Consider the following 12,550-nt stretch of genomic DNA (forward strand, 5'->3'; position numbering starts at 1 on the left):
CAAGTCAATGCCATGGAGGGAGTGAACATGATGGTGAACAAAAGAAGGACCAAGGGTCCATAAGTGCAACATCGAGTGGAGAATTATGTGCAAGAGGATAGTGGTTTTGATCAAGACGATTCTTACAATGAACAAGAAGAGGAGGTGCAATATGTTGACATTTAGTGGCGCGACTTAGTTGCCACAAAATGATAAGCCATCAGTGGAAACTCTAATAACGCTACTGAATAGTGGCAACACTACTGACAATGATAAGCCATTAGTGGCAACTCGCCATTAATATTACTCTAGTAGCAACTGAATACTAGAGTTTACTCTAGTATTAATAGTAATATTAATCTAGAAACTGATTAATATATAAGTTTAAGATCATCCAATAGTATTTAATAAACACCAAAAGAATTTCCTAAACCAAATACTAAATACTTCCATTACTAAAAGTTCAGTTACATAGATACTATGCAATACTTCATTGTCATTGTACACATATACATATAACCAAAAAGCAAAATTTTGAGTGCCTTAGCTTCAAGCTCCTCCGCATATACACTACGTAATACTTCATTGTCATTGTACGCATATACATATAACCAAAAAGTAAAATATTGAGTGCCTTAGATTCAAGTTCCTCCGCATATATACTACGTAATACTTCATTGTCATTGTACTCATTTATATATAACCAAAAAGCAAAATATTGAGTGCCTTAGCTTCAAGTTCTCCTTCATTGTCACAACTGTTTAAGAACCTTGTCCCTATTATTAAAGAAAAAAATACAACATAACATTGTTAGAGCATGAAGATAACATCAAGGTGAAAAAAGATACAGATAAGAACATTAGGTCGAAGAAGCGACTTAAACTTCAATTTGAAGATGAGACATTTAGACCCCCTATTTGGCGAAGAATGACTAGATCATCTAATTTGCAATTAAAAGAATTACTACTTGATCTTTGGCCACTTAAATATCATTTGTTTCTGGCAGGAAGCAGCTATTAACTTGAAACTACCAAGAAGAAGTCTATTAGTGACGTTCACATGTAATGCTTGTGGTGTTCGATCACAAAGACTAATAAATAGATTAGCATATGAAAGAGGGACAGTGTTCATACAAGTACTTGGTTTGAGTGTGTGCAGTGTTGTTAAGCTTCTGATAATTGCAAAGCCAAGCTAATCTTTTTATGATTAATAGCAAAACCAAAATAACTTCCCTTAATTGTGTATGTTCACCAAGATTTGTTAAGGCTAGAACTGTTAGATGGGTGATTTAACCGTTGAAGGTATTAATGGGTAATCGTCTTACTAGAACTTGTTTTGTACAATGTTGCATTTATTCTCTTCAATTGGAACTGTTTTTTTCTAAAACATTTGGCTAAATATAAGCTTGCAAGTATTGATTGGAATATCTGAGCCAACTCAATTGTAAGAGACATATGGGATCTTTCAACACTACCTTACTGCGTGAATAAAATAACTTTTAGCTCATGCACATTTATCTATTGTGACTTTCCTTCAGTAGTATGTTGGACGCTAATGTTGATCGTATACTTCACATGTATGATTCAGACTTAACAACTACAATTCCAAGATTTAAGTATTTGACATCTTGTTTGCATCAGTACTTCTAACAATTGTCTTAAGTGAAATAATATCGCCTACAACTCTTTGTAGTCCAAATGTTGTAGGCGATAGTAGTACTTTCTACACCAAACTATCCAACTATAAGAAAAGTCAATTTATCTTTTACTTATCCAAAAAAGTCACTATGTTCATATCCAAAAGGGCTTTTAAAACACTGTCTTTAAATCTCTGTCTACAACTATCCAACTGTAGGAATATTTTCAACCTGACCATTACCACTTGGTTGATCAACAAGGATCCAAACTCTATTGCAACAATGTGCCTCATAAAAGAAGGTATTTTATCAAACACATTATATTCCTCACAAAAGATATGAAGAGAAGAATTTCCAAGAAGGAACCAAAATTCAAGAAAAAAAGAAGAAGAATAGTCAAGAAGGAAGGAAGAGTACAGAAACATTAAGAGTAGATCACTTGTTGCATTCCAGTCATGATAGCAGCCAGTTGTTCTTGAATCCTCTTGGCTACTTCTACACTGATCCGGTTGTCTACTTCCACATTCACGTACTCAAGTTTCTCTTCCAACTTCCTTTGCAACTCTTGCTCCATGTTACTTCTTAATTCGGCAGCCATTTGTTCACGTTTTTCTTACAACTTTCGACTCATCTCAGCTTGCATTTCAGCTTGCATTTTTTGACGTACAGTTGCCATAGCAGAAGACACATTAGCCTCTAAGTTTGCTGCTTGAATGTGACTCTTTTTTGGAGGATTCTTTCTGTACCCTTTACTATGAACATAGCTTGTTCTTTCACCGAGAACGAAGGATAAAATCTCATCTCTAGTCATGGGATGCTCGTTCTCTTCAGATTGTTGCTGAGCCACTAGTTCCTGTAGTTGGCCCTGTAATTACGCGTATCCATTTATAGTAAAAAAAAAACATAAAAAGATAAGAATGTAGTGATTTAAGAATATTACATGAATTTGTTGGGATTGTGGATCCACCCACACAATTTCTCCATTATCATTTTTATGTATATATTGGATCTCCCAAACTCGATCTGGTGTTTCTTTTTCTCCAGTGGCAGGATTTTTCTACAATATAGTTCAATAGGAAACATAAATAATCAAATAAATTAATAGACATGTAACAAGAAGTATGTATGATAGCATGATAATAAATATATTTTCACCGCCGATTCCTCTACTTCTACAAAAGACCTTATACCACAAGTATGCTTAGTTATCTGCTTTTCCATGTTCTTTCTATTTCTCTCACTTACAGCCTGCACTAAATCAACAGATTATGAAACTATTATTCAAAGAGTAGTGAACCAAACACTATTATTAAGTTACCTTAAATTCAGAACTTCCAAAATATTCTACTAGGTATTTCCAGTCCTCGAGCTCAACATCTTCAGGTCGATGAGATAATATAATTCTATCAGCAATGTGGCGAGAGTAGTGACTGGTCAATCGAATTTTCCATGCTCTAAAAAGTCTTTGCATAGTACTGATGACCAAGGCTTGCAACACACGCTCTCGCACACTGCCAAGAACTTCAAACTTATCCTAAACATATATAAATGTAAAATTATATTGATTTTAACTACAATAATAAACCATGTAATTTGAAGCCAACACAGTATTGAAAATAACTTGTTACCTTAACTATTAACCACATTATTTCTCCATTTTTCGAAACAATCTTTTGCCAATACCCATCCCGGAATGAGATAGTGCTCCTCATGATCAAACCACAGTAATTAACAATATCTCTTGCCCCAGCACCTACTGCTCTATCAATGTCATCTGGGATCGTAATTGTGATTTTTCCGCCGTAATTAGTTTTAATATCTACAGTTTTAGATTTATATTTTCCTCTTCCTCTATTTTTGTTCGTGGAAGAAACTGCAAAGGAAACAAAAATTTACTGAGAAAGCATAGTATTGATACTTGTACCAATCAATTTAAGAAATAATATATGTGGCCAAATATATATATATATATATATATATATATATGTGTGTGTGTGTGTGTGTGTGTAGTTACATTAAAGGGAAAAATAAAAAACTAACATGCACTACCACTTTTAGCTTCTGGAGAAAGATACGCACTTCTATCCAGATTTCTTGATGAAACGGTCTCTATAGAAGGTCTTTGCAATTGGTTGCTTGATATCTGTCATGTCTCTATAGGTTCTTGACAATGATTATTTGATTCTCCTATCTCTAGGGATGCTCTAGTATTTCCCCTTAGCTGCAATTGTAGTTGAAACGTCGCTCCTGAATTGCTACGTCCTTGAAAATGGCCACGTCCACGGCCCGTTTCACCTCGACCTTTGCCACGTCCAATTCCTGTCATGTTGAACCTCCTGCATGATATAGAAAAATATTAGTAAGAACCAAGGCACAATTAGGGTTAAGATCTTATCATTATACATAAAAAATTAAAATTAAGCTTAGTGCACATAGAAGGCAGGTAACAATTCAATTCACAAAAGCTTAATAGATAACTAGTTATGAAATTAAAGTTACAATCATCATGATTAATGTCATCATCAGTTTAATAACGAGTAAGATACAGAGAACTTTTTAAAATAAAATGATATATCTAACTACATCCGTTTTTGCTTCTCAATCATCAAAAGCATCATCAGTGTCTTCTCCATCACCAAGTAAATCTTCTTCGCTTTCTTCATCATCAGATACATCTATATGATTGCCATCAATGAAACTCATATTCCTCTTCATGCATACTTATCTGAGCTTGTATGCTTGCATCAATACTTTATGGTTCAACATCGTCTCTATGTAAAGCCACATCGATATTATTTTCCTAGTCATTGGTTTGCAAAATATTCAATTCAACTTCCTCTTGTTGATAAGCTTCTTCATTCAGTAATGCTTCATCTTCAACTTCTACAGAATTATCATCAACTTCAGGCATATTGAAAAGGTCGCAAGGATTTGTCTCTACAACGACAAGCCAATCTTTATCAACCATGTCTTCTAAGTAGAAGACTTGTTCAGACTGAGATGCCAACACAAATGGCTCATTAGTGTTCAAGGAACAATGAGTATTTACACTTGTAAAGCCATATTTGTCAATCTTATATCCTCTTCCTAAGCGAGCCACATCCCACCAATGATACTTGAATAGGTAGAACTTCCTATTTCCCGCATATGACAACTCATAAATGTCCTCTAATACACCATAATACTCCTTATTAGAATCTGAATCATCTCCTTTTACAAGGACTCCACTGTTCTGAGTTTTTCTTCTCAACTCAAGATCTTTTGTATGGAATCTGAATCCATTGACTACAAATCAAGAATATCGATGCACCATTGGTGCAGGACCAACGGCTAAGCTTATGATCTCATCATTTGCGCGTCCTTGTGCAAATAATATAAAGCTTTACAAAGACAAACAACACCCTTGTGACTAATAACACTATGTGATAATTACACTAATATTAAAATTATCATTTAACTCGACACATACACGTGCACGAAACCAATCAAGAAACTCATTGTTAGGCCCGTCTCTCCTTGAACCATGTCTTTCAATCTCTTCCTTGTATTCCTTATATTTTGATAATGGAGTTCGTTAAGACAGTGTATTCAAACCATTTTAATGTGAGCCTATCTTAGAATTAATAATTAACTTACTCATTGAATGGTGAAACCTCTTCACAATTTTGAAGCACATACATACAAGCTTGTTTGAACTCATCATGAGATAACCTGATGCCTTCTGAACCACCTTTTGTTTGCTCACTTTTCTTAAAGATAGACATCTCACCATTTGACACGGAACCATCATCATTTCTAGCTGGTTTATTTAACTTGGTTGAGATATTCTTTAAGTATCGTGAGCAAAATATGAAACTTTCCGTTGCCAAATAACCTTCTACAATCGAACCTTCAGGACGAGCATTGTTGCGGACATATGACTTTTGTGTTCGCAAATACCTATATGCAAATGATTCATTAATGTAATGTGTCATTAACAAATATGGCATTTTTATTATAGAACACATTACTTCTCAAAAGGATACATCCATCGAAATTGAGCTGGTCCACCAAGTTTTGCCTCTCTTGCCAAGTGAATTGGCAAATGAACCATGACATCAAAAAATGCCGGAGGAAAAACAATTTCTAGTTTGCATAATGTGCATGCACATTCAGCCTCCAAGATATCAAGACCTTCAATTGTCAAGGACTTAGAGCATACATTTTTGAAAATTTTGCCTAGTTTTATAATTGGTTCACACTTCCTTAGGCAATAAGCCACGTATTGCAACTGGAATAATGTCTTGCAATAATACATAGTGATCATGACTTTTCAATCCATAAATCTTTTTTTCAAGTACGTTGACACACCTTGAAATGTTTGATGAAAAGGCATCAGGAACCTTCAATATTAGCCAAGAAATTGCATAACTTCAACTTCTCTGCTGAGGACAATGCATAACATGTTGCAGGTAATAATACATTATCCCCATCCTCTATCGGATGCAACTCTTTCCTAATACCAAGGTCTACCAAATTATATCTACTTTTTAGTGTGTCCTTTGTCTTTTCAACCATATTCATCACGGTTGATATAATATTATCAGACGCATTTCTCTCAATGTGCATTACATCAAGGTTACGCCGTAACAAAAAGTACTCCAATAAGGCAATTAAAAAAAAAACTTTTCTTCCTCCAATTGTAAGAACTTTTTGGAAAATCATGATTTCGCTTTTTTCCCTTCCCATAACTAATATTTCCCAACCCTTGTAATTGTATAAGTGCTTCATCGCCTATTAAAGGATTAGGTGCAACCCCATTTTCTACCTTCCCATCAAATTTCCTCCTATTTCGGCACCATGGATGATCTATTAGGAGAAGGCGACGATGACTCATATAACACAACTTATTACGTAAAGAAACTAATTTTGTGTCTTTGTGGCAACAAGGGCATGCAAGCTTGCCTTTCGTTGACCATCCTGAAAGGTTTTCATACGCAGGAAAGTCATTAATCGTCCACATGATAGTTTCACGCATCTTAAAATTAGATTTTGAGTATGCATCATAAGTTTCCACTCCATCTCATAATTCTTTTAACTCTTCAATCATTGGTTGTAAGTATACATCTATATCATTACCTGGACACTTGGATCCTGGAATAAGAAGTGTCATCATAAAATATGAATCCTTCATGCAATCCCATGGTGGCAAATTATATGTAGCTAGTAAGACTAGCCAAATACTATGATTGGCACTCATGTTACCAAAAGGTTGGAACCCGTCACTTGCTAATCCTAATCAAATATTTCTTAATTCAGCTGAAAAGGTGGGATGTCGCTCATCAAAGGATTTCCAGGCAATGGAGTCGGACAGATGTCGCAAGATACCATCATCAATATTTCCCTCCTTGTGCCACCTCATCTTTTTTGCTGTCTCTTTTTCAATTGTCAAGGACTTAGAGCATACATTTTTGAAAATTTTGCCTAGTTCTATAATTGGTTCACACACTTCCTTAGGCAATAAGCCACGTATTGCAACTGGGATAATGTCTTGCAATAATACATGATGATCATGACTTTTCAATCCATAAATCATTTTTTCAAGTACGTTGACACACCTTGAAATGTTTGATGAAAAGGCATCAGGAACCTTCAATATTATCCAAGAAATTGCATAACTTCAACTTCTCTGCTAAGGACAATGCATAACATGTTGCAGGTAATAATACATTATCCACATCCTCTATCGGATGCAACTCTTTCCTAATACCAAGGTCCACCAAATTATATCTACTTTTTAGTGTGTCCTTTGTCTTTTCAACCATATTCATCACGGTTGATATAATATTATCAGAAGCATTTCTCTCAATGTGCATTACATCAAAGTTATGCCGTAACAAAAGAGTACTCCAATAAGGCATTTGAAAAAAAAAAAATTCTTTCTCCAATTGTAAGCACTTTTTGGAAAATCACATTTTCACTTTTTTCCCTTCCCATAACTAATATTTCCCAACCCTTGTAATTGTATAAGTGCTTCATCACCTATTAAAGGATTAGGTGCAACCCCATTTTCTACCTTCCCATCAAATTTCCTCCTATTTCGGCACCATGGATGATCTATTAGGAGAAGGCGACGATGACTCATATAACACAACTTATTACGTAAAGAAACTAATTTTGTGTCTTTGTGGCAACAAGGGCATGCAAGCTTGCCTTTCGTTGACCATCCTGAAAGGTTTTCATACGCAGGAAAGTCATTAATCGTCCACATGATAGTTGCACGTATCTTAAAATTAGATTTTGAGTATGCATCATAAGTTTTCACTCCATCTCATAATTCTTTTAACTCTTCAATCATTGGTTGTAAGTATACATCTATATCATTACCTGGACACTTAGGTCCTGGAATAAGAAGTGTCAACATAAAATATGAATCCTTCATGCAATCCCATGGTGGCAAATTATATGTAGCTAGTAAGACTAGCCAAATACTATGATTGGCACTCATGTTACCAAAAGGTTGGAACCCGTCACTTGCTAATCCTAATCGAATATATCTTAATTCAGCTGAAAAGGTGGGATGTCGCTCATCAAAGGATTTCCAGGCAATGGAGTCGGACAGATGTCGCAAGACACCATCATCAATATTTCCCTCCTTGTGCCACCTCATCTTTTTTGCTGTCTCTTTTGCCATATACAATCTATGAAGCCTTGGTTTGATTGGAAAATATCGCAATACTTTACAAGCTACGTTATTTCCTTTCTGTTCGTCTGACTTTCATCTAGACTTACCACACTTAGGACATGATTGAGCATTGGCATAATCGCGCCAATATAAAATACAATCATTCTGACATGCATCTATTTTGTTGTACCCCAAGCCTAGGTCACGAAGAACTTTCTTCGCTTCATAGAAAGAATTTGGTACAAATGACCCCTCCGGAAGAATTTCTTTCAAAAAGCTCAACAATGCATCCATCGATTTGTTGCTCCAATGGTTAAGGCACTTCAAATGAAGTAGTTTAACAACAAAAGATAACTTTGAGACTTTACTACAACCAGGATAAAGTTCTATCTAGGCATCTTCTAATAATTTATAGAACTTTGTTGCATGTATATTTAGCTCTTCATTATCCTCTGAAACATTATTATCATCCGCCACATTAGTATAACCACAAGCATCGTGAATCATTTCTGTAATATTATCCACTTCAATGCTATCATCTCCTACTTCATTATTGCGTGCTACATTAGAATTTTTACCTCTAACTAACACTTCTCCATGCAAGTCCCACACTTTATAAGAATCCTAGAAACCCTTCCTCTATAAGTCTCCTCTTACATCGGTTCTTAGCTTGAATACAGTATAAGAATCCCAGAAACCCTTTCTCAATAAGTCTCCTCTTACATCGGTTCTTAGCTTGAACACAGTATTCATACACCCTTTACAAGGACATCGAATCATAGTACTCACCCTTGGTTGGTCGAATGCCCAAATAAGAAAACCACCTACTCCATCTCTGTATCTTTGGTCTCTTCTATTCCTAAGATTCAACCAACTTTTATCCATTCCAATTTTTTTAGGATAAAAGGCAATCAATTAATTAACTAAAAGTGAAGTGCAACAAGAACCAACATATCAACAAGAACATAAGTGGAAAATATGAACAAATCAAATCACCCATAAAAAATTAGCATTGCAGCAACAACCTTTTCCTATTAAGAGTAGGATCACAATACAAACAGTGCATCAAACGAAAATACAATAATACTATACTAGTCAAAGAGGGAAATGTTTACTGTCCAACATGGTCATTTTCCATAAAATATCTCAATTAGATGTGAAATATTAAGCCAAGATGATATAGTGAGGCCATTAAGGCATCAAGTATTAGATGATTAATATCTGAAATCCACTTATATAAACACAAAAACAAAGCATTCCACAGGTAAAAACAATCTGAAAAAAGGATTTTGTAGCTTGCCATTATCTTAAGAGTATCTGTTCAGTCACAAATACTGCAAGAAGAGAAGACATTCCCATGTTAAATCATTCCATGTTAAAAATAACAATTTAAAGGACCAGTGATTGGATCTTTTGAAACATTTAATGAGGTACGAAGTGAAAAAAGAGGAAAATAGAGTCTATATCGGTCAGTAAGTGAATATATGAGACAAGACAGTTTAGCTCTTAGATTCATAAAGAGTGTGAGCAAATCAATGAAATTGAACCACATTGGAGATAAGTAGCAACAAGTTTCATGGAAAGAGGCATACGAAGTGGCAGGGCATGTTTATGGGACTAATTTGACCTAAATTCTTTGAAGGTTTATTTATTCCTCATAAGCAGGAAAATATGCCTTGGCATGATTCAGTTCTTGGTGTCATCACTCATGAGTAGTATTTTCTATGCCAATTCCAAGACTATAACAAGAATTAAAATGTTAAACTCTCTCCATTCCAGATTCATGACAACTTTATCATAGTTGATCCATTTCATAAGTATTTGAAACCGGCAAAAAAGGGAAACAAAAAACTTAAAGCCTCTATCATGCATGAGACTTGAGACTTAAGTTTCGATCACTTTATCTAAAGTTTTATAGTCTTTGAAAATTAATCAACTGCCAAAAATCAACCCTCTCCCTCCCCTCAAGACCTCCAAAATCCTAATGCAAGTGGAAAAATATCCTTATGACCATATATATCTTCCTTGATTATGATCTGAAGACAATGTCAGTATATATATTTTCCTTTTTCATTAATTAGTAAATATTTACAAAAGAGAATGTTATATATGTTCAGGTTATCGTGGGTTTATTCAGCATTGTATGCTTGTTCATTCTTTCATCAAGTTATAAATTCGTCGGAATTTGGGTTGCTCTGACCATCTACATGATCCTAAGAGCTTTTGCAGGCTTCTGGAGGTATGGTTAATTGCTAATGTACTCCAGATAAAGTGAATTTAAGTAAAGCACTTAGAAGCATAAGGCAATAACCAAGGCTTCAGAGCTCAGACAATTAACTTTTTTTTGTCAACGCAGAGAATATCAGTTAATGCATTGGTTTATGAAAGAAAAACACTATTGTTTAAAAGGAGAAACTAAAGAAGTTTTCAACTTACCCAACGAAAGAGCAGTCGGCACTGAGAAAGGGCTTTAGGCGATGGCTATTCAAGAAAAATTACTTCTGATTTCTGTATATTTTCAAATGGGTCAGAGAAATTAAAGGTGAAATAGAAGAAATAACCATTCTCGCTAGCTGCATGTACCTAAAAACGTAGTTGTAAAAACAGTTTTTGCATTTGGAGATTCAATTGTGGATCAAAAATCACATCAAAATCAAATTAATCATACTTAAAAATCAAAATTAGGGTTTTGCTAGTACCCCAATTATCTCGATAATTTAAGCATAACCCTAAAAGCAAATCGAAAGCTACAACCTTAACAAGTACAGTAAAAAAAAAAAAGACGAGGAAAATAAATAAACCAACCAAATAAACAAAAAGGGAAAAACAAAATCGCTTAAAAAACAAAGAATTGAGTAAAAAACAAAAGAATCAGTTGAAAACTACTCTTTGGAATTTTGTCGAAAAATATCACGAAAAATAACAGACCCATACCACACAACATCTCATTTCAGCATTTTGAGAGGAATACCAAACATGCAATCACGAAAAAGTTCAGAATTTCAAAACAAAAAACTTACCCAGCGAAGAGATCGTCAACACCGAGAAGGGCTTTACACGATGATATTGTTCGAAAAATTACTTTCTAGTCCTGTAGATTTCAAATGGGTTAAAGAAATTAGAGGTGAATATGATGAAATAGTAACTCTTGCTAACTGCATTTAACACCCTAAAGGATTTGGGGTTTGGACACATTACCTGATTTGAGTACAATCTTAAAATACAAATGGTGTTAGGGCTTTTGGGTTTTATAAATTAGGTTCACATCTTGTGATTAAACAAAAGTGAAAGATTTAATTTGAGAATTTGGAAGAAGTAATGGAGCTTTTGCAGAGAGAAAACAAGAAGAGGGAAGAAGAAAGGGACCTTCGGCCTTCTTTTATTAAACGAGAAGATTTAAGTTAGGGTCTTTTATTTAGTTTTTTATTTTTAAATGTCAGATATTTAAACCATTAGAGGCGACCCAGTCACCCCAAAATACCTTCAGCGGCGACTCTCTATTAGTCGCTACTAAATATTTGGAGCCAAATTTTTTGTCATAGTGGGAACAAATAATTCAGGATTTAGTGGCACATATTAGAGGCGACCTGCAAAAGTCGCCGCTAAAGGTTTTTATTTTGTAGCCACTTATCAGTTCGCCCCAATTAATATACCATTTGTAGCAATAAATAAAGTCGCTACTAAATATCGCCACTAAAAGACAGATTTCTTGTAGTATTTTTCACGTAAAAATCTTGATGTCGTTGTCACTCTTTTATTCTTGTTGATTACCGTATTTCGGTGTTACGTTATTATTCCGCTTTTATTACCGTGAGTATTATTTATTGTGGGGGGTTTATTCCCGACGACAACTGACTTGTTACCATTTGTTGCACTTATAATGAAAGAAAAAGTTACAATGTTGATACTCCATAGTAGTTTTTCAAGAAAAGTGCTACATTTGGTTAATGAATTCTTCAAAATGTCTATTTATGCAACATTAGACACCTGAGTCATCATTCAAGCTTGAATATTCAGTGCCGTGAGATAAGTATGTATGACATATTACAGGAAGAGTATGTAGCAAGACATTTTTCGATTAGATAGAAGTCATATTCAGGTTACGGAAAAACCACATAACAAAAGGCTAGAGCCCTGAAATAAAAATTATTTCTCCTGAGTGCAAAACAAACTGATGGAATAAGTGATACAGTCTTGAAAATTAAGAGGATTGAAGATGAGTAAATTGGCGTCTTGGCGATGATCTGCGATAGGATGAGACGCGTGCTTGT

General features: G+C 34.7%; 1 protein-coding gene across 13 annotated transcripts; it reads right to left on the reverse strand.

Moving 5' to 3' along the window:
• Positions 1-1,828: 1,828 nt before the first annotated feature.
• On the reverse strand, positions 1,829-11,691 carry LOC107806906 (uncharacterized). 13 transcript variants are annotated; one of them, XM_075231681.1, is made up of 9 exons: positions 11,478-11,691; positions 11,300-11,370; positions 10,716-10,787; positions 3,695-3,951; positions 3,244-3,488; positions 2,934-3,149; positions 2,771-2,863; positions 2,556-2,672; positions 1,829-2,480 (listed from the first exon to the last, which is right to left on the reverse strand). In XM_075231681.1, the coding sequence occupies exons 5-9, from the start codon at positions 3,325-3,327 to the stop codon at positions 2,229-2,231; spliced, it is 762 nt and encodes a 253-aa protein (XP_075087782.1). In that variant the 5' UTR covers positions 3,328-3,488; positions 3,695-3,951; positions 10,716-10,787; positions 11,300-11,370; positions 11,478-11,691; the 3' UTR covers positions 1,829-2,228. The 13 variants fall into 13 exon arrangements, 9 of the variants coding, with proteins under 9 accessions (XP_075087782.1, XP_075087784.1, XP_075087799.1 ...); XM_075231683.1 differs by having other exon boundaries at positions 3,665-3,951; XM_075231698.1 differs by having other exon boundaries at positions 1,829-2,468; positions 3,656-3,951.
• Positions 11,692-12,550: the final 859 nt, after the last annotated feature.

The sequence above is a fragment of the Nicotiana tabacum genome, chromosome 2 (genome assembly GCF_000715075.1).
Source record: "Nicotiana tabacum cultivar K326 chromosome 2, ASM71507v2, whole genome shotgun sequence".
Classification (NCBI taxonomy): Eukaryota; Viridiplantae; Streptophyta; class Magnoliopsida; order Solanales; family Solanaceae; genus Nicotiana; species Nicotiana tabacum.

Coding starts and splice junctions, on each gene's coding strand:
- LOC107806906 (XM_075231681.1), bottom strand. CDS start 3,327: ATGAGGAGCACTATCTCATTCCGGGATGGGTATTGGCAAAAGATTGTT. Junction 2,864..2,933: donor TTGGAAGTTCTGAATTTAAG/GTAACTTAATAA, acceptor GATTTAGTGCAG/GCTGTAAGTGAGAGAAATAG. Junction 2,481..2,555: donor CACAATCCCAACAAATTCAT/GTAATATTCTTA, acceptor GCGTAATTACAG/GGCCAACTACAGGAACTAGT.